The 24,754-nt window shown below is 42.6% G+C and overlaps 1 protein-coding gene across 1 annotated transcript in view; it reads left to right on the forward strand.

Moving 5' to 3' along the window:
• PLB1 (phospholipase B1) overlaps positions 1 to 24,754 on the forward strand; it is a 100,242-nt gene that overhangs the window by 7,791 nt on the left and 67,697 nt on the right. Inside the window, exons 2-10 of the mRNA XM_040612250.1 lie at positions 14,501 to 14,564; positions 15,027 to 15,085; positions 16,552 to 16,592; positions 17,460 to 17,503; positions 18,482 to 18,566; positions 19,101 to 19,152; positions 20,350 to 20,436; positions 20,932 to 20,994; positions 22,286 to 22,365. Coding sequence (XP_040468184.1) covers positions 14,501 to 14,564; positions 15,027 to 15,085; positions 16,552 to 16,592; positions 17,460 to 17,503; positions 18,482 to 18,566; positions 19,101 to 19,152; positions 20,350 to 20,436; positions 20,932 to 20,994; positions 22,286 to 22,365 — 575 coding nt within the window. The remainder of the gene's footprint in view (positions 1 to 14,500; positions 14,565 to 15,026; positions 15,086 to 16,551; positions 16,593 to 17,459; positions 17,504 to 18,481; positions 18,567 to 19,100; positions 19,153 to 20,349; positions 20,437 to 20,931; positions 20,995 to 22,285; positions 22,366 to 24,754) is intronic.

A 24,754-nucleotide genomic window follows, 5' to 3' on the forward strand; every position in this document is an offset into this window, starting at 1 on the left:
GGTGATTGAACGGCCATGGGAGCTATGTCAGGCAGCTGTTGAACTCCAAGCAGACCTATGTCTTCCGTAAAGTACGCAAGTGGGGAAGATGCTGAGTACCAGACTGGGATCACCACAACCCTGCTCCAAGCTCTGCAACTGACTCACTGTTTCACCATGAGCACATCACTTCACCTTTTTGTGACTCAGAATTTTCATCTATCAATTAGGGATTTATGAGGTTTAATTAAGGTCTGTGAAGCCCTTTGAGATCCTTGCTTGAAAGATGCTGTGCAGGCATAAAGTGGTGTACGCAATGAAGAAAACAAGAGAAATTAAACACTGCAGACGAGAGAGAAGAGAGGGCAGGTTTCCCACTGCTTGGTCTCCCAATTACATGCTCCTTGTTTGGATGGCAACCTCACTTTAACCTGTGGACAAACGAACTTGTTCACCCCTTCTTGCAGCAGACAGGCGATGACGTGCAGCAGCATCTTACTCATTAGTTAGCCTTCAGTCATCTTTCCAGAAGTATGAGCAAACGGGGAAGGGGGAAGGGAGCAAGGGCGGGTGAGGAGTGCGAATTCCAGAGAAAAGGGAAGTATCAGAAAGCAAGCTAGGATGTGCAAGGGCTTTTATCACTGCTGCTGTGATCTAGCTCTGCATAGTAACAAACAGGAATAGATCTGATCTGTCCCTAGAGGTACGTGCCCTGGAGCAGGGAAGAGCTCATGAGTTACAGCAGAGGAAGCAAGAGAGTCTTCTTATGCAAGGCATCTATTTCAGTGTCAGAGAGGTGGTAGACTCGACTTGGAGTTTGAGGAAAGTGTTTGAACCTAGCTAGAGTGAAAAGCGTTCTATCTATGGTTTTTTAAGGTTAAGGCCTTGTTTGCAGAAGTCATTGAACACACACTTCGTTTGAAGCTCATGCTTAGATTTAAGCATGTGCTTAAGGCCTTCACTGCATGAGAACGTGCCCGAATTTGTTTAGGTGTTTGGTGGAAACCAGGTCTAAGGGGTGGGAATCTAACCAGGTCTAAGGAGTGGGAATCTAACAGTAGCCGTGAGGGACCCTGAAGGTCTCCAGGAGCTGCAGAAAGCAGTAATATGTGAATATAATAATGTAAGTATATGAGTAATATAGTAATATTACTATAGAATATTATATATAATATATATTATAGAATATTATATATAATACATATTATAGAATATTATATAGAATATAAGTAATATAGCATTGCCATACTATTCATAAGGTCAGGTTGATTGGAAGGAGGAATGGGCAGAAAGGAAGCTCCATCTCCAATCTTTATTTTTTCCTTTGCTTGCTGTACAAACAACCCTGTGGAAGCTGGCTCCAGTAGGTGTGGTCTGTGTATGCACTCCTGGGTGTGCCACTTGGTTGTGTTAAAAGGACTATTCCTCACCTGAAAGCAGGTTTCCAGGTTGTTACTGACAGTCACATCAAAACTCTAGACCCCTCCCATCCCCCACCTGCATGCCTTCCATCTTACCTAAGAAAACCAGAGATGCCTGTTGAGATGAAACCCAAACTAGCCCTGGGTTTGGTGTCTGGCTATGTTCCACACTGATGTGGGACCCCTTTGCATATCTTTCTTCCAAGCTGCCAGGGAAAACAGATGCATGATAATTGCCGCTGGCTGGGGCAGCCCCCTGCGTTCAGGGTGTTGGTCTTCACTCCTCTTTTCTCCTGGAAAAAGCTTCCCCAGCCCATCCAGCTTTCCTCAGGGTTTCTTAGGCTTCCTGTTGGGCTGGCTGGTCTGCTCTAAACTTCATCTTTCTGAAGGCACTGGTGCCCCAAATTCGGCACAACTTTTAGCATGAGTGATCACTCTTTTGGGATAAAGCATAATAATGACCTGTGACATAACTCTCCATTAACATATCCCAAAAGAAATGTTTGTTTTTGTTGCAACAGCAGCATACCGTTGACTCATTATATGATCCACTCTAATTCCTCCAGATCCTTTTGTGTAGTACTGCTGCTTAACCAATTATTCCAAGTCGTTCATTTGTGCACTTAATTTCTCCTTCCCAAGCACAGTACTTTGCTGTGTTTTTATTGAATTTTATCCAGTTGATTCTGAGCAGCTTTTGCAATTTATTGAGATCACTTGAAATAATAACGTGCAGATTAATTGTTCAGAAAATCCTATGCACAAGCCCATGCCTGCACCCCTAGCTGGTTCCAGAGCCCAGCCTTCCCATCTTAAAAACAAAGGCCTCTAGCACTTGATGGCATTCTTGCAATATTCAGCTGAAATGTCAGGATAAAGCCTGGCAAAGCTGTGAATTTTGGAAGGCTCATTCAATGGAAATATGGGATAAGAGCATCTGTTCAGCTGGCACTGGCTTTTGGTCTCTGATCATCTAGCGTTGGTTTGAATCACTGATATTTTCTGAGTTATTACTGGTCTTCAAAACGTGAAGTTGCTGAAAACATGCAAGCTTGAAATCGGCTTCTGACTGTAAGGGAGGACACAGAGCTACTGTTGTGTGATGGTACACCTGGACAGCTACAAGTCTTATTAAGAATCCCCTGGCCTGGGCTTCCCCTCCGAAGGACTGGAGCTACAGCTCCACTGCCATTACATTTTTCTGCAGTCCCTGCCGAAGGGTCCGGATACACGGTGCGTTCAGGAATGAAAATGTAGGAATTTGGTGTCCTCTGGTGGCGACTGTGAGAGTTACGGTTGGCAAAAGCGAACGTGACCCTCCAAACGCAAACTGTCATTCAAGCCAACAGGCCATGTGCTCCAGGCACCTTTCTGCGCTGCCCTGTAAATATTTCTAGTCCAGTCTGGCTTCTATAGTTTCTGTATGCCCACCCCTCCTATTTATTTTGTGGCCAGTTAGCTGCTCCACTTTCTGGAGCATTGAGGTGTGTGTGACTTTGGGTTTGATTGGCTTGATGGTGTTTGCTTGTTCTTTCCCTGTGATTTTTTTGCCTCGCAAAAGGAAATTTAGCTTCTGTAAGCACCTCTTCATAGTTGGCGAAGGCTTTAGCTGCTTGCCCTTGCATGGTCCCTTAGTAAAATAAGTGTGCCTATGTCCAAAGGCCTTTTAACCCACTTCTCTAAGTACTGCATCTATTACCCTCAGGCTTGCTGCAATGTGGTTCCACTCATCAGATGAAAGAACTGGCGAGCAAGAAGAGCACCTGGACAGCCCGTGTTTGGCTCTTTTAGCCACAAAACAGGAGAGAGCAGCTCAGAGCATTGATGGTGAACACTATGGTGGGAGGACGTGTTTGCCACAATTTGTGGTGTGTAAGGTATGTAAAGGGAGCGTACTGAGCTATAAGCTCCCAGCTTTAGGTGCTTCTGCTGGATATGGACAAAACCTGATCGACGTCAAGGACCTTGGGGTGTAAGGATCTATGTGGGGTGCAACTGCAGCCAGAAGAGTCAAACAGCCTCATCCCTTATGAGGGAAAGCAACCTTACCCCCTCTTCCCATCTCAATCACTATGCTAACACTTGGTAGTCTTCTCTTTTTCAAGGACAGCACAAGTATTAATAATGCAAAAGGAATATAGCACAGCTGGGGCTGGCTCATTGAGGTCAAAGAGATATGTTTTCAGACATGCAGAAGCAGGCTGGGAAACAAACTTCTGCGGGGGAGTCAAGTAAACAGAGGGGTTTTGCGGTGTGGGTAGATGGACTAGCAAGTGTGGGGCACCATGGCACCTAGACAGGCTGACCCCATGGAGTCTTCCCTTCATGTGGGAAGAGCTTCAGAGAGGACAGGCGAGTCAGGAACTTCCCACACGGTTGCTGCAATTACAGCGCTGGCTGTAATGCCCCTTTGTGGCATGAATACAAACAGCAAAAAGCTGGCACTGCTTTGGGAATTTCGTGACTTATTAGAAAAGAATGGGAGAAAGGGAATACTAATGTTTCCATTTTACAGAGAACCATAGCTCTTTGAGACTTCGCCTTCAATTCACAGAGGTATTTATTTAGGTGCCTGATTTCCATGCAAATAATTGAGAATTAGGTACGGTGGATGTGGGCATCAGTGGACTCACCCAGAGACTCACAGGAAGAGAGCATGTAGGTCCACACTCTAAACTGCCATCACTGTCTATCAGAAGCAGACAGACTGCTTCCCTTTGCTATCTGCCTTCCTGCCTGTGCTGCTCTCTCAAGGCTGTGGTAGCACTGGAGGACTTTCCCAAGACTGCAGCTGTAAACAGAGCTCTTCAGAAGTGAGCATTATCTCCTGATCTGATAAGTGAGGGGCCAGCTGAAGATGAGGCCATGGGAAGTATCTGGTCCCCAGCTTCTTGCTGCTTAACAGTCAAAAAAATGCTTAACAGAGTCAAAAAAATTCTCACACTACAGAAAAGTCAGTAAAGAATCTGTAGCAGAGGATCTTTAAATCTGACCTTTGCTGTTTTCCAGGTGTTCAGAGACCTCCACTGGCTTGCAGCCATTATCAGGCTTCAGCTGGCCTACAGAAGGGCAACAACTAGCAGGAGGACCCCTCTTTAGTTCTGACAGCCTCAGGGCTCCTGCCTCTCTGGAACAGGGGAGATTTCAACCTATGGCTTGATTTGCAGCTCACCTATATCAAAGGCTTGGAAGCTGCTAGAAAAGGCAGTGAGGAGCAGTTACAGCTTTTGCTGCAAGGGTACACAATGTTTTTGTGACAGGTGATGGAGCATGAGGGACATGTGCCAGCTGTACAAGGTGCAAAGCCAGGCTGGGGTACCACCAGCCCCCCAGCAACAGCAGGCACTGCTTGTGGAGATGGACTTTGTGCTTTACTTTGATACCAGCCTCAGGTCCGTGGCTAAAGGGCTTGTGCCCTTGCCAAGCAATCAAACAATCTGTGTGGGAGATTGCGCCCTCCTGCAGGCATAAGTAAGAAATATGGGGTTTCACTCACTTAATAATGTTGGAACTGAGGTTTCTTTGTAATATTGCTGTCTCCAGCTACTGTTGGATGTTTGCAGGAGGCTGCTGTGTAGCTCATCCAAAACACGGGTATAACTTCAGTGGTGACCTTGCTTGTTATTTATCACCTCAGCTCAGGTAGCTATAGCAGCTCTGTCAATCCCAAATATCCAAGTGAAGAGTCCTGTGCTCCAGTCATGTGCTGAACTTAGGAAAAATTACTTTCAGTAACCTGCCCACACGCAGAGCGGTGCTTTTCAACTCCTGCCCAAAACGTCTACATCAACCTCGGGTTTCTTCTTTTCCTGTGAGTATTTGCATTCTCTCCAGCAGGCGGTAGCAGCCTTCTTTAAGCTGTGCAGCTATCCTGCCTGCTGCTGCAGAATTGCTGCTCTGTGATTCATGTCCCTGGCTGCCCTTGGCCTCACTTCCACCTCCTCACCCTCCACTGCATCCCTGAACTCTCCTGTGGAGGAAGATCTGCTGCTTAGGTCCAGAGTGTGCACTAAATTTACCAGCAACGTGAAGCGCAGCAGCAGGAGGCGATGGCACACCACCACACGGGAATGTGAAGTCTCACTGTTGTGTATGATTTATTACTAAGTTTCACAGTACTGGCATGTTCAACTCATCACAGATGGGGGTCTCATAGATGGAACAATTCAACAATATGCTTTCTAAATATACAATTAAAGATCTAAGGCCTTGTCTAGGCAGTAGATTAGCTGAAGCACTGACAAGTCACAGACAGGCTCTATCTTCAAATGAAATGAAGAATCAGTCTGCTTTTTCCACAAGTCCTCTGATATGCCAGTGTAATATGATAGTTTTGTGGATGCAATTACATTATCCTCTGATATATTGCCTCCCTGCTTGTTAGCAGCTGAGCAAGCTACTTCCCTAACTTACTCAGTAGAAGGCTGTGCTTATGGTGACAAACATCTTGGGTTTAATTATGAATGGTTGAGTGCTATGGTTTTTGTGTCTGTTTTGTTGTTTGCTTGTTTTTTTTCTGTCACTGCACAGCCATAGATTCATTATTTCTATTTGAAAAAGCTGGTCCTATATGTAAAGACCTAGAAAGGTTGTCAGAGTTTCTGGTTTTCAGTATTTGGTATAAGGAAAAGGAATTCAGCGAAGAGCTCTGTTGAAGTGGGCAGATAAGGAAGAACTTAAAGACAAGGCAGAACAATCCCTTGGCATTCCCAGCTATAACTTGCATACCAGGTCTGAGAGGTAAAGCTCTAGGTTTATTATAAGCCATCTAAAAATATGGCAATGGACCAAGAAATTTGGCTACTGTTTTAGTGCATATGTTTGGGTATCTGTTTGGGTGTGGCTTACTTTAAAGCTGTAACTGGGACCAGACTTTTGGGTTTGCGGTGTTTCACACTGTTGGACCTAGACATGTGAAACAGGTCCTTTACTTGAGAATGTTCCAAGGCACAAAACTTTGCTTTTCACCACTAACTCCCACACAAAGGTCTTCTGTGCCAGTTGTGTTATGAGCCTTCTCCATCTGGGGCAGGGGACAAGATGACTCCCACAGTTCAGACAAGGTTAGCTACAAGGTCCAGCTAACTCCTTGTCCCACCTGAGCAGCAGCAGCAGGCGCTTTAGGGAAGACACAAGATGTTTTGTGCTGATCATTAGGTAATTAGCTACATGGCTGCAGTTCCCTAGGGTATTCCTAAACATGCCTTTTGAAGCTGCATCTAGCTTTGCTCTTGCAGTAATGCAAAAGCTTTCATTTGTCTCTGACACCTTCTATATCTAGGAAAAAATTTTCTCTTTCAGAATTCCTTGATCTTTGCTGCTACTTCCTATTTGCTATTCAATCTAGAAGCTGTTTTGATGCTTGGGTGGTGGGAAGGAGTGTTTATAGAAGATTTACAAGCCTTGCAGTTAATGCTGTTTCTCTTCTGGAGCATGTCACAGTGCCTAAAGGCTAAACTTACTCATGGAGCTGTGGTTTATGGCAAATGTATGAATTAATGCTATCTTCCTTTCTGTGTTTTGCTTGGTGTACAATGAGGAAGAGACTTCCTGGTGTTTGAAACACTTCCAGCTCATTAAGAAGTCTGTTTCTGACTTGTTGATAATGAGAGCTTTCTGTTGAGTGAAGCAGCCATAAACCTTTGCATGTAATGACAAAACCCACCAAAGTTAACTCCCATCCACTTCAAGGCTGTGCAATGCCACCTTGATTGACAGGTGATAATGGCCCTGACCAGCCTCAGCTGGGTCCTCCCTCATCCTGCCCATGTGTCTGGGAGCTCCATTTCAGCTCAGCCCAGGCAGGGGAGCTGCTGGCTGGCGTGTTTGCCCTGACAGTGAGTAAACTGCTAATTTTTCATTACTTTACTAGGCAAAAGAGTCTGGGTGTCAAACAGTGTTTCAGGTTGTGAGAACTCCAAGTGGAATGAGCTTATCTCTCAGATTTTACCGTGCTGCTCTGTCTGAGGTGAGCTGCTTCTTGTGCTGGTGAGGTCTGTGATACGTTTGTGCTGGGATGAAGTTGCAGACTCAGGGGCTGGAGGAATGCCTTCTCCTCTTTATGGAGGTTCCTCCTTGCATGTCACTCTGAACAATAGCTGTTCACGTTCAGAATTAATGTTATGTTCCTGTTTTTTGAAAAGTGAAGCGGGTCTAAGATCTATCTCTGACACGTTCCTTCAAAGAATGTCAAATTTCAGTCATGAAACAACAAAAAGCCAAACTAAACAGCCCTTTGAATGGTTTCGACTGCCTGAGATGGGTGTGTCAGTAGCTTAATTAAGCATTTAAAGCTATTTACTGAAGGGGTCTCCCATTATTCATGCAGAAGCTCTATCTGGGTGTTGATGGGCTAGCAATAGATCAGAGGATACTCTGGTACGTTGTGTGAGGATGGTAGCCTGCTCTTCAGAGGTTTGTTCCTGATGCTGTAATTGAGGCATAGCAGAGTCTCATAAATGATATGACACTGTGGAGTGTCATGTCACAGTCTAACTGGCATTTCTGCGTGCTATTTGAATCTACAGAAGTGACTGGGCTACTGTGATAGTGTTATATAGTAAGTGTTTTGGAGACCTGGGCAGAGCTACTGATCCTGCTTGTCTACCAGTGCTCTGTCTTACCAAATACCAGTGAGGCATACCACAGCGAAGGAAATTTTGCCAAGAGAGCTGCCTACATCCCGTGGGCTGAAGCTGGAGAGGTGGCCTTTAACATGTCTGCTGACAGGACTGGTGGTACTCAAAAGTTTGTGTTACTTTCCTCAGTGCCTTTCTGCTTCTTCCCTCACCATCAAGAAATGTTACGGTCTCGGGTGACACATCCCTTACATTGTCTCCTATTCAACAGCCCAAGGCAGAGCTGTGCCACCCTACACCACGGATCCCTGCTGCTCTGGGTGGAGGCTGTCTCTCCATGCTCTGATCGTGACCTTCCTATGCTCTTCTGTGCTGTCTGATGTTCTTCACACCCATCTGGCAGCCAGTCAGACTTAGGGTTTTTGGAGATTCAGTGAGTCAAATCAGCTTGGGGAAATAGCTGGCAGTTCCGGAGCTAGTGGAAGAGAGACGGGCACAGCGTGAGGGTGGTTGGAGGCAAGGAAGGAGCGGAGACAGGGAAGGAGACAAGAGGAAGAGCACAACCTTTGTCTTTGGGTGGATGTGGGCTGTTACATAAGGCTCAGTTGCCCTTGTTGCCTCAGGAACAGAGCCTCTTTCCCTGTCTGGTAGGGACAGGCTAATGCCAAATTAATATGTTATGTATTGCCTGGAAGAGCCTTGACCCTCCTGGAAGCTGACTCACGTGATCTAGGTCCTCCTATTTGCCAAGAATCCTCCTGAAAAGTGGCTAGCTGTCTCTGAACAAGTGAGAGAAATTGTGCCACTTCTGTACTCCTTTGACCTTGGATGGGGCAATTTATAAGCTGGGATTGCACGTGTCTTTGAAATAAGATACCGCTGTCGCTTTGCTTTCCAAAGGTAAAGAGGCCAATAAATTTTATGGCTGCTGAGTTATCAACTTGTTAAAATATAAAGGAGGAAAAAGAAGAGAATTTCTGTCTTCACAGCCGTAACGTCGAACTGACAGCACTCCAGAATTATCAGTTCATAGAGGTGCTTATCATGAAGCTATTGTTAGGCTTGTTGTTCCTTTGCTTGCTCCCCTCAGAAGGTAAGTTTTGAAAGGCCCTTTGATAATTTACGTTATACAGTATTTAGGAACCTGTATTTTTAGTTGTTGCAAGGTGGGTGTATAGCAGGAGTCTTAGAAGCAGGATGAAGAAAATCTGTGAGTACAACTGTGATCTTGCATGTAATTTTGGTTATGTTTGATCATTTTTGATAAAGATTACATACATTGGTTTGCACTGTTGTGGGGATGGTCTGCACCTTGGGTAGGCACTAAGGCTTTCTAATGGGAAAAACATTGACAAATGATTAGACTAACAGTGAGATCTGTCCCAAACTGGTACAGAAATTCAAGCAAGGGATGGAGGTTTTCTGTGAATTCATATCTATGATCATCATCTTTTCTGTGATGGAGGATTATGTGAATGAGTGAAGCAGCATCCTGGCACTCGGGGCATCGTTGTTCACATTTCTACAAGTTTCAGGGTAGGGAGGAGACTTTGTTCCCTATACTGGATCTGTGAAGTTCACACTTGGGGCCAGATGCTACTTTTGTAGGTGCTCTAGGACTAAAAATGCTGTGGATGTTTTAGCCTTACTAGCTCTGTGCTTCAGCTCTCTGCCTATAAGAAAGCCTTGATAAATAGTAATACTGCTTTACCTTAGCAGTAGACTGTGAGGATAAGTGTCTTCAGAGGATGGTGAAGTGCTCTGAAATACAACTGTCAGGGGGTTTTGGTTCCTAAAATAAACATAAGAAATGTTCATGTCTGAGCTTTTTAAGTCTAGGGGAAAGGGTGCATGGTGACTGCAGTTCCTGTGAAAATTTGATTCAGGGAAAAATGTTGATAGCAGCTTGTAAGAATTATTAGCTGAAACAGGTTAACTAAGAGCAGGGGAGGAAGGAGTAGAATCTTTCTCCAACATTTTGGGAAAATTTTCAGAAAAATATTTTACCCTTTTTTGTGATGTTAAGAAAATTAAAAATACAAATTAGAATTATTAAATGGTAGAGTAAGGGACTAACTATAATATTGGGAGCAGCAGAAATTAAAAAAAATCATCCTACGGAAAGCATAAATCCAAAGCAAACTAAGAAAACTAAAGAGGTTAAAATTTAATCAGCCAAGCCAAAAATGAATCTGAGGGGAAACAATGAATGATCGTTGAAGGAATAAAAGCTAATAAATCCTTTTTCAAATACATCTGAAACAGGGAGTCTGTAGGGCTGACTGATGTATAAAAGCTGAAGCCCAACAGGGAAACCAAATTAATTTCTCTCTTCTTTGCGGTCTTTTGCACAAGAGCTTAAAAAAGGCCTTGCACTCAGAGACTTTCAGCACAGGGGAAAAGCTGGGGAATGGTCAAACCCCTGAACAAATTGATAACAAATATCTAAACCTGGCAATTCTTTTACTGACATTCACACAAGGGATTGAGCCAAGCAGAAGTATGAACATGTCCATTGCATTAACTGTGGTGCAAACTATTTCCTGAATCAGTATTGGTCTTGGGATTGGAAGATGGCAAATGTGAAACCAGTTTTTGTAACGGGCTCCATTTTAGAATGATCTGGTGAACTGCAGTGATAATTGTACAAAAGCAGTAAGGATGTCTTCTGCATGAGGCAAATTGGTGGTACAAGTGTAAAGAACATAGTGAACTGACTCTGGGTAAATATGATATAACAGGGGAGCTTCCCTGTGGAATTTATGAAGAAAATCTGTGACAATGGGCACACACCCATGGATTAATTATTCAGCTGGGATGTATTTGGATATCCACAAATCTTGAGCAAGAGCTCTTAAGGAAGTTAACTGTCATGGTATAAGGGTGAGGACACCTTTGTGGGCTCCTTTTCAAAGCTGGGGACTGAAGAATCAGATGGCAAATCTTCAAACTGTGAGAAGAGGGGATAGTGAACCTGCAGAGGCTTCTATTGATCTGCACTGGGACGTGGGCCCTCCATGTATTCAGAAGTGATCTGGATAAGGGGGCACACTAGCTTGCTGATACAAAACTGTTCAGGATGCTCAGAATGAAAATTTATTAGAAACATATAGAAAACTTACTCTAGGTATGTGTATATTATGATGAACTTTAAATTAGATACTGCTTGATCACAGAACAGATGTCTGAAGACATCAGCTCAGTGTTAGCAACAATCAGAGAGACAAACAATTTCAGGGGTCAGGGAGAGAACAGCATAGAAAACACATTTCTGCTGCTGTGTGTAGGTTCATAGTTCACCTGCATCTTGACAGTTGTCTAGACTTTTCATCTCAAAAGAGATGTGGGAAAACCTAGGTCTTATGAAACAATGTCCACACGATATCAAATAGACTCACTCTTCAGCCTGGAAGAAGGATGAGTAAGTATATGATAATGACATACAGGCATTTGCAAAATGGTAAAATTTGTGGAAACAGGGGAATAACTACTCTTTACAAAACCAAGAAGGAAACAGATCAAGTTATTAACAAATGAGAAAGTACTTTTTTTCAACACCTAATTAAATGATGAAGCACCTTTGCCACAGGACTTTGGAGGAAGCCAAAAGTGTGAGGGAGTTAGAAAAACGAAGAGACAAATACTGGAAGAAAGGTCTCGGGGAGTTCTTCAACATTAAGTAATGGCTTCCTCAGGGAGACCAATAGCACACGTAGTTGAGAGGGTAGAACATGAATTATAACTGTATTTTCCTTATTCTTTCCCTAAGCATCTGCATTTGGATATTGTCAGAGGCAGAGTCCCAGGTTAGGTAGACGTTCAGTCTGGCAGGACACAACCACTCTTAAATCTTTGAAATATTGAGAGATCGTACCCAACCCCCTGACTCCCCTAGTCCTGGAAACTGGAACTGGACCCTCTTTCTCCCTCAATGTAAGTTGTGGATCTGTTCTCAAATATAGTAGAAATTAGTGTCAACATTCTCAAAGATACTGAGTTTCTGCAACAGATTTGCATGATGCAGATGAGTCTCTCATCGCACATGCCTCCAGTATCTCAAACAACAGAGTTGAGGTTCTGGTTGCTGTCCTGAATAAAACATCATCTAAAAATGTGGATTGAACAAGCACAATTTTTAAACAAAATGTTGCACAACAGCCAGGTAGCATCTGTCTCAACTTTTTGCCAAGTACAGGAAAAACAATATAAATTCATCAATAGCTCGTGGCTGAAACCCAAATAGGAACACACACACCTCCACACCCCAAATGTACGGAAGCTGCTGACAGTTATTGAACGTGGTCATGTAGTGTGGCTCATGAGATAGGCTGAAGTGGTCATGGGGAGCAGTAGTGGCTTTCTGCCACTGGTCCACAGGGGCCACCTGGAGGCCCCTGCTCATGCTGAGTATGTCACCTTGCAGTGTGAGCACTGCTGGCTGCCCTGCACCCAGCTGTATCTTACCTCTGAGGCTGAACTGGCTCTGCATTTACTCTTTGATACGGAATGAAAGGTGTACAAACAGAAGTATTCAGCAGGACTAAATATTCCAAAAGTGGGTTGTGGATGTTAAAGGATAATTATTCTAAGCACAGCAAGACTAATTATGAGACTTGCTGGATGCTGATGGCTTCAGTATGGCAAACAGGGACAGCTGTGAGCACCCTTTGAAGTTCAGCTGAGGACAGAGACCCAGAATTTGTGGAGATTTTAGGATATGCTAAAATCTATGTGTATAAATCCAAGTGTATACTCAAAGAAAAAGAATAATGTTTACTGAAATAGCTACAGGTGTGACTCCTGGCTCCACAGGCTATTTCATCTGTCAATACTCTCTACTAAGAGAAGAAATTGCAGCTGTTTCTGTATCACTGTGGCAAACTCACAACAAACTCATAATGTTGCGCTCTGATTGTGGAAGACATAGATTAATGTGAATAACTCCTTTTTAAGGAGTTCCACCTTATAGATGTTCAAATCACTTTAAATTCGGATAGAATAAGACTACAGCGATATATGAAATGTGCTGAAGAGGAAAACAGGTAGAAAAGGCCTGTGAAGGATGAGGTTGGTTGAGGAGATCCACATGCAGCCCATCACCTGTGTGTATGAATTCATTGTATTCCACTGATTTTGACAGATCTCACCTGCTCACTAAAAGCTTATTCTAGTATAGCAAAAATTAAGAAAATACATTGGTTGTTGGATGAACCTTACCTTTGGAAAGCAGGGCAGAGGAGAAAGGCTGCTCCTTTAAGGATTCTGTGGGTTTAGGTATCTTAAGTTTTCTGAAGTGTTTCTCTAAGGTAAACAAACAGCACGATTCATTCATTTAATGTTTTTAAGGTAATGCAGATCATCTGGAAGAACAAGGGAAACAAAAGGTAAAGTATGAGTACAGCTTTATCTTTTTTTCATCTTTTCAATACCTATCATCACCTCTTTGGCTGTTGCTTCCTCCAAGGCAGGTAGAAGAAGGGAAAAATACAGCTTGGTGTTGTAATCTGTTTGATTCTGCAAAGAATAAATGCAAAGCAAATGATAAGGTGATATTGCAGCTGCAAAATTACAGTACCTAATCAGGAAATAAAGGTTTCTCTGAGCAACGTTTGTTATTAGGTTGCATATCCTGTACATAGATCGACTGTGGTTAACACTTGTTCCTGGATGCTCTGTTGCTCTTTTAGAAACACAAGATTAAACTCTTCCTTGTGCTAAAATGGTGCAAAGCATGTGCATCACTAAAGCCCTTCAACGGGGGACTAGGGAGTGTGTGGGGATTGTGGTGACCCTTGTTGCGATATAGATTTCACCTTTACATAATAGTGGTGGTCAGCTAGCCAAATGTGGTCACAGTGATGAGAGAAGCCCTAGCCATGTCTTTCATCTCTCTTTAAGAAAGTACTGGAGTTGGGCTGTACCTACAGTTAGGGTGTAAGAGGGCATTAAATAATATTTCTGGTGGAACTGAGCTGTCTGTTATGTCGAGTGAGTAACATCACTCACATCCTTGCCCCAAATGCAACTCGATAACTGGATTATTGTTCCCTGCCCCTCCTTTAGTACTTTCTTTGATCACCTGGGAATTTTGCCACTTGCCAAGGACCCATGATTGGTTCATTCTCCTTCTTCTGTTGCATATTGGAGATGTAGCTTTTTGTGTCCATTGTGTGCTCCCTTGGCATGTGAAGATGCATGCACTAGGTCTTCCAGAATGAGCACTCACTGTTTGCAGCAATGGATGTAACAGGTTGCCTTCAGCACACTTCATTGTTTGCTTAGGCCCAGCTCTGCGGCAGTCAGTAAAGAAAACTGAGCAAAAAGCGTCAAGTTTTGGAAGAGTGCATTTGAAAATGCAGCTGTCCAGATCTGTGTTCCCATGTATTTCTAGCAAAGGTGTAATTGTTCTTTAAAATTACTGTTAAATGAGTAAGAGTTTGGTACTGCCCATAGGACCCCTCCTTCCACAGATTTCCTTGTTAGATCTAAGCAATCAACCATATTTATTTGTTTCTGTCAAAGGTTCTAAGAAGCTTTCAGTTTTCCTGTGAGCAGGCGATGTTACCTGAGACCCCTTCATCTTCAGGTTTGTGTTTGATATTATCCTTGTAGAGGCTTTCCCTCTCAAAATTATCTGAAAACAGGCTGGGGGAGAAATCAGCTGTTTGAAGCGATGCATATGTATGGGATGTGGCTGAAATGGGCTTTACAAACTCCTTAGGGCTTTTGTTCTATTCATAATTACTTCTCTGCCTCAGTTTCTTCAACTGCTAATTGAAGATGCTGCTATTACTTAAATAATTCACAGCAGTGTTTTGTGATCTCTTCTTGCTTGATGGTTGAGCATTTCAGTGCATCTAGACGCCCAGAGTATTTACTGAACACCTGAGTAGTTTCTCATCCTCTCTGATTTAAAACTGCCAGTCAAAACAATCTGTATATACTTCTTATGTTTTAACCAATGCAGTTATGTTTTAGTATACTGGTGAATGTAATTTTCTTTCAAGGTTACTGCTCTTTCTTAACCTAAAGTCTTTCACTTCTGCAGTTCATGCTCTGAGGCCAGCTGACATTAAAATAGTCACTGCAATAGGAAGTTTGCAAAGAGTAAGTACAAGCGGGAAGTGTGCTGAATGTGACCCATTTCCTCCATTGTGATGATGAAGTGAGGTGATGATGTAGTTTGGGGTCTCAGCTGGGGCATTCAGGACTTGAATCTTTCCGCAAGCATCAAAGGCTTCTGGTGAAAAATGGCTGGAAATACCTGCTTTTCAGTGTTCCAGTGTACCCTGACTGTAAAAATACCCAGCTGACTTCACGCAGGAGGAAATGTGATCACAGTGCTCTTGCAGAGAACCATGATATTTGATTAGAGTGCTTGGATTTTCCTAACAATGAGCATAACCGATCAAATAACTGGAAGAAGCAGCTGGGAAATTTCAAGCTGGAAAAAAGTACAATTTTGGTAATTACTATTAGAACAAATTATTGAGAAATGCAGTAGATTTTCCATCCTGTTAAAGTGTTTTCCGCAGAGACTGGTTTCCTATGTAGAAGGCAGAAGCTCTAGAAAAATCACAAAGGTATACTTTTGTTTAATAAATCGTTGAGTAAAGTTCTCCTTCCTGTTCCAGTACAGTCAGATTTGGATGATCTTAACTGATCTTAATGGTTGGAAGTGAATATCTGAAATAGATTTGAGGCCAAATCAAAAGCATTTAACCACAATTGTCAAGCTTTGAGGTTGTGTAGAAACCGGGCAAAAATTGGTAGCCATTGCAGGGGCTACGACTGCGAAGAAATGGGGGAGATTATCCCTTAGCACAAAACAACTTTCAAGTTGAGGTGGTGTTCTTCAAGGCATCACACTTTTCCTTGGGATGAAAGCTTTGCATTAGAAAATCAGCACTCCTGACCTCCTTGTAAGTACCTCCTCCTTTGGAAGAAAATAATCTCCTAAATGCGAAAGTTGACACACCCATATAGGGGATGCATGGCCCTTTAAAGCAAATCTTTTTTGTGCTGATGTCTCTGTTGTTTGTGGATGGTGCCACAGGAAAACATATAAATTATCTTCTGCTAAGGAATGTCTGCTTTCCTGGAGCAGACATCTCTGTTTCCACCTCAGACTCTGAAATCAATGAAGTTCCTCTGTTTATGTTAAGGGTTTTTTTTAACAGACACCATACTGGCTGAGTGTCATCCACTGAAGTCATCTAAATGACTTCAGGTCATGTCCTTTTGAAAAGGAGTAGATCCAGAGAAATTTGGTTTAGAACAGCATTTCATCTGACTGAATTTGAGTTCAACCAGTCAAATTTTATTTTAAGCCATATGTAATAAACTCATTAATGACAGCAGTAACTAAGAAAGGATTATCAGACTATGAAAATACACTGTAATAAGGAAGCTCTGGAAAATAATTTGAATCTGTGAGTAATTACAACACAATGGAGAATAGTATGTAGACACAATGCTATCTATGACAGGAATGGGATATGGTAGGGGAACAGAGTATGTAGAACTAGTTTACCCTTTGCTTAATGCTATTCTTATTGCTTGCTTGTTCACAGACACCAGGATCTGGTGTACCTCATGAGGATTTACTCCAAAGGTAACAATGAATTGTTAGCGTTGCTAAGTGTCATCATACTAATGTATACAGTATCACAGTGCAAGAATTGGGTCCAAGCAATTCTTATTGTTTGCTAGAGAGGAGGAGAAAGGCTAAGTAAAATATAAAGGACTTTGAGACACTGGGTCCTTCCCAGTCCTTTGTTAACAGAAATTATTTGTGCTTATGCAAGATATAGAACTGCCTTAGGGTTGCAATAACCTTGATTAAGAATCATTGCCACATGACGAATCCTAGGCAGTAAATATTATCGTCCACAAGCTAGAGACCAGAAAGCAGGGGTTTATCAAAGCAAAAAAAAGAACCCAGGAGTCCTGATACCTTGTCCTCTGCTTGAACGATTCGCAGTGCTTCGTGGACAAGCTTTACCCTGTTTTCTTCTTCCGTGCCCCCTTAACAGACCTAAATCAGTGAGTGAACATACGGCTAAACCTTGTAAATGTAACTCTGTGTACCTCTTTTGAGTTACAGCATTCCAGATGAGGATTTGGCCCTGCACAGGCAAACTTGAAAAGACCATTTTAAAATGGTTCCATGTCCACTTGATGTGGGCACACACCAGAGAGATCCCTGCATTACTTGTACATATGCATAAGCACAATTATTGCAACACACAGAGTGTACAGAGACACACAAAACTGAGATCTAAGACTGTGTTCTTTGCAGTAGCTGATGACACGACTCTTTTGGAGAAAGAAAGGCCCCATTCTTAATGTCAACAGCTGCCATGAATATGCACTCTGAGCTGTAGTGCAGCTGATAAGATATTGTGGCTGTGCTGTAATATAATTTTTGTTTGAGAAGTGGGGTAACAGCAGCTTCCTGTTTTCTCTTCCCTTTCTACAGCACAGGAAAGAGCCTCCTTGAAGTAAGCATAGAAACTTTAGCAGGTGCGTTTTGCTCTCATGCTGAAACTCAGCAAATTGATTGAACAGCACACTGGCAGGAGCTTCAGGGCTTTGCTGGGCTGCAGAGCAGGTGCAGCACAAACACGCTGCAGGGACGTAAGGGAAGCCTAAGAGATGGTGTACTTGGGGAGCATGAGTACAGCCAGGCTGAGTTACCTGTGCTGGCTTTACAGAGTCTGTGTAGACAAATAGTGGTGAAGAAGGGGTGCTACGGATTGCTGCAAGAGTCTTATGTGCACAACAGGGATTTTTGGGCTGCTACTGCTACTTGTGCCACAATCTCTGCTGGTGTGTGCTTGCTGCCCACGCTAGTCCAGTGAAATCTTGTGTGGGTTTGCCTGTCCAGTATTCTTTCCACTGCCACGTCTTCAGGATTTACACTGGGGCTGCCATAGATGCACCACATAGGTGAATTCATCATCTGTGAGCTGGTTCCAGCTGGCTCTGAAGGCAGCCTTGGCTTGATTGAAGGGTGTTGTAAGTAAAACCTTCAGGTCCACTGAAATGCCGGGTAGTAGGTATCTCCAGGGTCATCCTCTCTAAATCTTCTTCCTAGAATTTTAATGACACCTCCATTTCCCTGTGAAAGGGGTTTAAAACTGGGCAACTCCTCAGCACTTCAGAAGGCTGTCTCTGGGTAGCCCTTCCCAGCAGCTTCATTTCTACAGCTGCCTGTATTTAAATCTGCCTGCATTACTTGGGGCTGACATGAGAGATGGGGATGGTGGTTTCTGACCTGAGTCTGGAGGCAAACTCAGATGTCAAACATCCACTTCAGAAGGTGAGGAGGAAAATCAGCAAGAACAGCTACAGAGGGGCTTGTGTGTACCTCCCAGGCCTGCCAGGAGATCCTCAGACTTCATGTTCTCTGGCTGATTTAGTTCTGTTGTGTTTATAGTGAAACAACAGAGTAGCAGTCCCTTGTATACAGAAATTGCCTAACCTGTGTATGTCATTCAGCTCTCATTAGCAGTTTTAATCCCTCTGTCCTACACCAGTCCCCGTCGCCTGGCATAAAGGGAGCAACATCAGACAGTCAAACCACGTAAGTCTGAGGGGTTTTTGGCCGGGCAGTTGGTTTATAGCTGGCAAGGTGAAGGATGGAAGCCTCTGATGCTGGAGCACTTCACTGGGCACAGAATATGTTCAGTACCGGCAGAGGCTGCACAGACACTCCAGGGACAGACCCTGCCACTGTGGCTCAATTGTCACCTTTCAGAAGCAGGAGGAACAAACCCCACTGTGGGCTTTGGGGTCTGGATCACCTGACTTAACATCAGGTCTCCCTCTTTATAGCTGCAAAACACAGTTTTTGGCTCAAGTAGAATTAGAGCTGTGCCTACCAGGCTGTGTCTGCTGTTTTCATCTAAGTGCATGTATCTGAAAGTGAGATGCCTGAATATGACCTAATCAGCCCAGGTGCTCTGTGTGGCACAGACAAGTGTCCAGTCTTAACGCACCTAGGAGAGAAAAGATTAATCCCACCTGAAGTCTCAAATGTTGTTTGATTTAATGGTAAAAATCAGCCAAAGCTTTACTCTTATCGATGCCTTCATAGTTTCTCTTTTCTGCTTTTCAGAGACCTCCTGCATCAAGCTGAAGAAATAGTGAAGCTTATGAAAGAGAATCAGGTTTGTTTGAAGTACAGGACAATTCAGAGAGCTTGGTGTTGAAACAGAAAAATGGAGAAATGTGACTGAATACTTTAAACAGCACTCAAAGATATCTTCAAAATAGAAGATGCCATTTCTTGATGTTAACGGACTTGGGTCTTTCTGTTGTAAATAAGAATCAGTTCTGTACCTTTCAAGTATACAGTTTTATTCTTGAAAGTATCCCACCTGGTTTACATTTGTCAGAGTGGCTGAGAGCTTGGTAGGGAAGCCAACATGTATGTTAGCTGTTGGTTAAGGATGTGAGACCTCTGCTAGCTACACTCTGTAACTATGCAGGTGTTTCTGAGAACCAACCCAAAACAGTAATTCTCGGTATTTGTCTCTTCAGTTTCTTCTTGGTCTTTTAGGATTGTACTTTCAAAAAGGACAGTAAAGACCTAGATAGGCTTTGGCTGATGTCAGTGGTTGACCCTGGTGAGAGCTTGAATTATCACTCATGGCTGAGTGCTCTGTAAATCCCATGCTGGAGTTCTACATATTAATTTTTCTTTTACTCTTAACCTGAGGATATTATTTGTAAAATGGTCTTGGCATAATGGGAAAATGTGATCATCAAGGCGATTCTGCTGTTGCCTCTTTGCTCTGCAGGGAGCCCATCAGACTGTTTGCACATGGATTTAGCATACATTTTTGTGGAACTGAGTGGTTCTAACCAGTGCTCTTCAGGATTGGCGAGAACTGCCTAATAAGCATAGCACAGCTAAGCAGGAGTCTAGCGCTCAGATTTTTGCTCCAGTCTTCATCCCACTAGTGTGACCCAGTCTCAGCAGTTCAGGAACATTAACCCTGTCAGCAAGCTGCAATGTGATGAAAGAAGCAGCATGCAGCTCTGTGCTAAGCTGTGCATGCCCATCTTCTCCGACAGACTCTCCAATGGCAGCAGCAATTTCTGGCTCTGTCCTGAGCTTTTTATAGGCGTGCATTCAGCTTTAATTGCAGTGTTTGCCACTTAACCATCCTTTTGCTCTCTCCTCTAGGGAAAAGCTGGATGGTTTGTCAAATGGAAGGGATCAGGATGGTCAGGGCTGGGCCATGAACTACTGTTTGTCTTGCTGATGTAAAGCCATAGCAAACCTTGTGTGAGAAAGCAAAATAGTAAATAGGTCTCTTATCATCCTAGTCTTTCAATTAGTATCTTTTTTTTTCTCCCAGATGATGGACTTCCAAAATGACTGGAAACTGATCACAGTTTTTTTTAGTGCTGAAAACCCATGTTCTTTCTGTGACTCCACACAACTGGTAAGCTTTTGATGGGTTGATTTAACAGTCAAGGCAGGTGGTTAAGATGCTTTCCCAAACTCTGCTCTCTGCCATAGTGCACCAAAGGAGTAGCTAGTTCTGGGATGTTGGAATGATACTATCCAGTCATGTAAATTCCTGGCATACAATGTGTTTTGTATTTATAAACATCCGTACTTAATTTGTAAACCCAAGTCTGATATGCCCATGCCCTAGTAGAACAACCCTTTTCCACCTTAAGTCTAAATTTATTTTTCTTCCCCATCGCTGTCTTTTGATTTTCTTTTTGTATGTTAAGTTGCCTAATTACAGGCAGTTAAATTACAAGACTAGTTCCGTGGTTTTTTTCTTGATGCTGGCTAAGGCTGAACCCAGAATATAGTGGTCATTGGCAACCCTTCAGTACACAGATCAATACACAGGGTTTGACTTTTGCCAGATTTGTAACTCTGTTTTTTCTACTAGTTTTGATGACATCTCTCATCTCATTTACAGAAGAACTGCATATTGGACAACCTGGAAAAGCTTAAAGCTGTCTTGGATTTTTTATATAAAACGGTAAGATTTATTTATCAACCTTGAATACCAAATATTTTGCTGATTTTTCCAGTCTTCCTTACTGGACTAGGGCTTGTACCACTGTAGGTGAATTAGAACACCAATCTCACTTACTCCAATCCACTGGCTCCATTCATTGTCACTAAGTGTTTTATTTAAAAAAGCTGATGCACGCAAACAGAAAGGACTGATAGACAACTGCTTTGTTTTGGAACACCAGCTGATGTGCCACTCCATCTTTGGTTTTTTAGGTGATTTTTATGCAAAATGTTGTACATCTGTCTGCATCTGAAAGCCATTTGTGTTTAACAGGGCTGTTCTTGAAAATAACTCTTATTTAGTAACAAGATATATGGAGCTCCCTAGACAGTGTACAGGCTGCTAACTACCCGGTGATGATGTTTACAGACCAGGGAAAATGCCCATTAAAAATCTGTGTAATGGATCTTTTTCCTATTATGTGTGCATTTTAAGATCTTAGCCTTTCTCAAGGTTTTTGAGCTGGCTGAGCTAAGAATTATCTAGGATGGTGTCTGGGAAATGCTCTGCACTGTGTCTTAGTCTACTAATGAATAGTAGACTAGATGTTGCTATATCACTACTAAAGCAGGCTATTAACTGTTTATGTGAAGTATTTCAATGGCATCTTCCAAGAATTTTGTTTTCTGGACTGAAGGCCTAAAGGGTATTCTAAACCTGCTACAGTTCAATTGCATCGGGCCACAACCCTTCATTTTTCTCAGACCAGCTTCAGCAAATGTTGCGTATGGGTGAAGTTCCACCCACACATTTTCTTTGGATTCTCTCCATTATTATTTCCAGAATCTGTTTATGTGCACTTGTAAAAGTGAAATATCATTATGTAAATGGAAAGCTGCTTTCTGCTGGGGGGAGAGGTGAGGCAGGATGCACGAGTGCTTGTGCTATTACACAGGACGTTTTCATCCCCAGCTTTGCATTGGTATGTTGCCACAAAAATGGTAGTTCCTAGTTCATTTGAGTTCAGTTTAGCTGGCTGGTAGCCACTTTGGTTATGTAAAATAAATTGCTGGGTCTCGGTCAAGAAATCATCAAGTACTTCGTGAATGATGATCAACGTTATTCTAGGTGGCAGGCATAGGAGTAGGGTTCAGGACAGAATTGGCAAAGACTTAGATCATTGATTTTATGAGGGCAGAGTGCCAGGCCAGAGGTAACACGTGTGAAACTGTAGACATGATTTACCATTATTGCTATTTGCTGATCTTTAATTGCAAATATAATGTGATTAATTTTAACTTTATTACTGCAGGTTCCCAAGGCCTTTGTAAATCTGGTGGATTCTACTGAGCTCTCAACTTTGTCTCTTGCATGCCAAGATTACAACATTAGGTAACAGAGGTTTCTCTAAATTCTTGACACTGTTCCCACTAGCGTTGAGACACATAGTTATGTATATGTATTGAGTTTTTAACAGAGGTAGAGTCTTCTGAACAGTTTTTCTTCCCTTAGTACAAAAGTATGCCAAAGATTTTTAGGTGTCCACTTTGCTTCTGATAAACTCTCTTTGCAAGGCATATTTTTACCAGGTGCTTTTAATCCTGCCAAGTTGGATAGCATATGTTTAAATATTGGGTCAGAGTTGGGGAAAAAGAGAAAGCTGCAGCATTGTACAAGCACTGTCCAGTTACAGTCAAAGCATTGGTGTGTTATCAACAGTTTTAGCCACAAATCCAAAACACAGCACTGTATGGGCTGCTATGAAGAAAGTTAAGTCCATCCCAGCCAGACCCAGTATTCTGATTACTGTCATGAGATTGCACCGTCTACCTAGCCCCAGCTCTTTAGTCAGTGCTACTTCTGCCCTGCAACTCTTGAGTCAAAAACTCTGAAGGCTCTTTGAAAGTTTAAGTTTCTATGTATTGATGTTCACAAAAGGAATAACTGGTCTTAAAGCACATTGTTAGGCTATGTGAAAGCTACTACTTGGGCTTAAGGTATGGTAGGATGGAGAATATCAACTTGTCAGTTCCTTATGGTAACTGCATGCCTAGTTGCTTTCATCCATCTCCCTTTCTCAGTACCTTGTAACAAAGTGTGAGTAGCTTATGTCTCAATTTAGTATGGAGTAGGAGTGTGCACATGGACAGTTATGATGGAGTAGTTTACAGCTGATGAGATTGAACTCCATCTTACTCCACAGTAATTTTTTTTCCTGTGCTCATGGCATAAGACACCATATGTACTAATACAGTCAGCCCAGAGGCTTTCACAAGATTTGCATGTCTAAAACCCAGGAGATGTTCCATCAGTCAAGGACGGGGTCTGGCTGCAGCATAACCATGTGCTTAACAAGTATAGGCAGAGGAGAAGCTTTCCTTGTGGAAAGAAACTGCATAGAATATTCTAGCTTATTTCTCCTGCACAGGCACTAAGGGGAAAAATGGGGAAATGTAGATAAGTGATTGAAGAAATGGATTTAGGAATATGGGCCTTGCCATATATATCGAAGGCCTTAAAAATAAATACATCTAATTATTTTTTTTCTTCTGATGAATTTTTATATTTCCTTTTCAACTTAAGGCAATTTGCTTTCTTGTTGTTAGCATGCCTTTGTAGCTGTGCTTGCCTGGTTGAACAGTTCCACCGGTTTGCAAGCATTGTACTTTACTGTTTGGTAAATTCCTGGGCTCACCTTGGCCTCAGGCCCAGATCATCTCCCAGATAAGACCTTTGGCATTTGGCTACAAAGTCCTTGTATGAACTGTCCTTTGGGAGAAAAACACAAGCCCACACCAAAAGATGAAATTTCAAGAGTCTAAGAGGAGAATAATGGCTGACACTCCTAGTCCCATGTCAGTACCTAACTTTAGGCATTGAAGTTTATGATACAAGGATTTAAAGTTCCTTCCAGCGTTGTCTGCACTAAAAGTAATGGGTGAACCCCATTTTTAGGCATGTAACTCTCCTCATTAACTTTATGAGGTTCTTCTGTCAGGCTTGGGTAAGATTCTGGTCCCGAGTTCGTATTTCTTTCAGTCAACAGCAATGATAAAAGCACTTTAGTGGAAAAGTCCCATTTTATAGGTTTAGCTACAGTTCTGTGAAAAAGGGAGAGCCTGATCCTGACAGGTACTTGCTGCTTACATCTGCAAACCCCACAAAAAGTTTTCTCAGATTGCAGTCCATCCAGGCATTTTCAAATGAATATATCTTTGCTGGAACCACACTAATCTTAAATGTATCATATCATTTCTGTCTACAGCCTGAGGAGGTCTGATTTCTCCAACTAGCTGCAGAAATATGCAGTATGCACATCTCACCTTGCAGGTCAAAAATTTGGCTGAGATTGGTTAGCTGCCTGACAGTGCTTGGCCACCCTTTAGTATATATAAGCATTTGCATCCTTGAGCTTCCATCCACATTTCTAGATGCAGGTCTTGTTGACAAATACTAATGCAAAAGTTCCTGCGGAAGTATTTTTAGTGTTTTCAATCATCCTATGTGACTACAGAGAGGGAAATGTTTGAAAACTAGTGTAGGTGCTATTTTAAGCCTGAGCATGCTGCTAGCTTGTGAGACCCTGTGCTAATCAAATCTGGCATATTTGTCATCTGAATAGGCTTTCAAATCAAGAAGCAATCCAAAGCTCTGGACATGGAAATATATATAATTCTATGTTTATATGAAAAATCAAGATGTTCCATGTAGCTTTCTCAATATATCCAGCAATTTAGGCTTCAATATATGCTTGTCAGTAACTTAGAAGAATTCATGCTAT

The sequence above is a fragment of the Falco naumanni genome, chromosome 12, assembly GCF_017639655.2.
Source record: "Falco naumanni isolate bFalNau1 chromosome 12, bFalNau1.pat, whole genome shotgun sequence".
In the NCBI taxonomy this organism is placed as follows: domain Eukaryota; kingdom Metazoa; phylum Chordata; class Aves; order Falconiformes; family Falconidae; genus Falco; species Falco naumanni.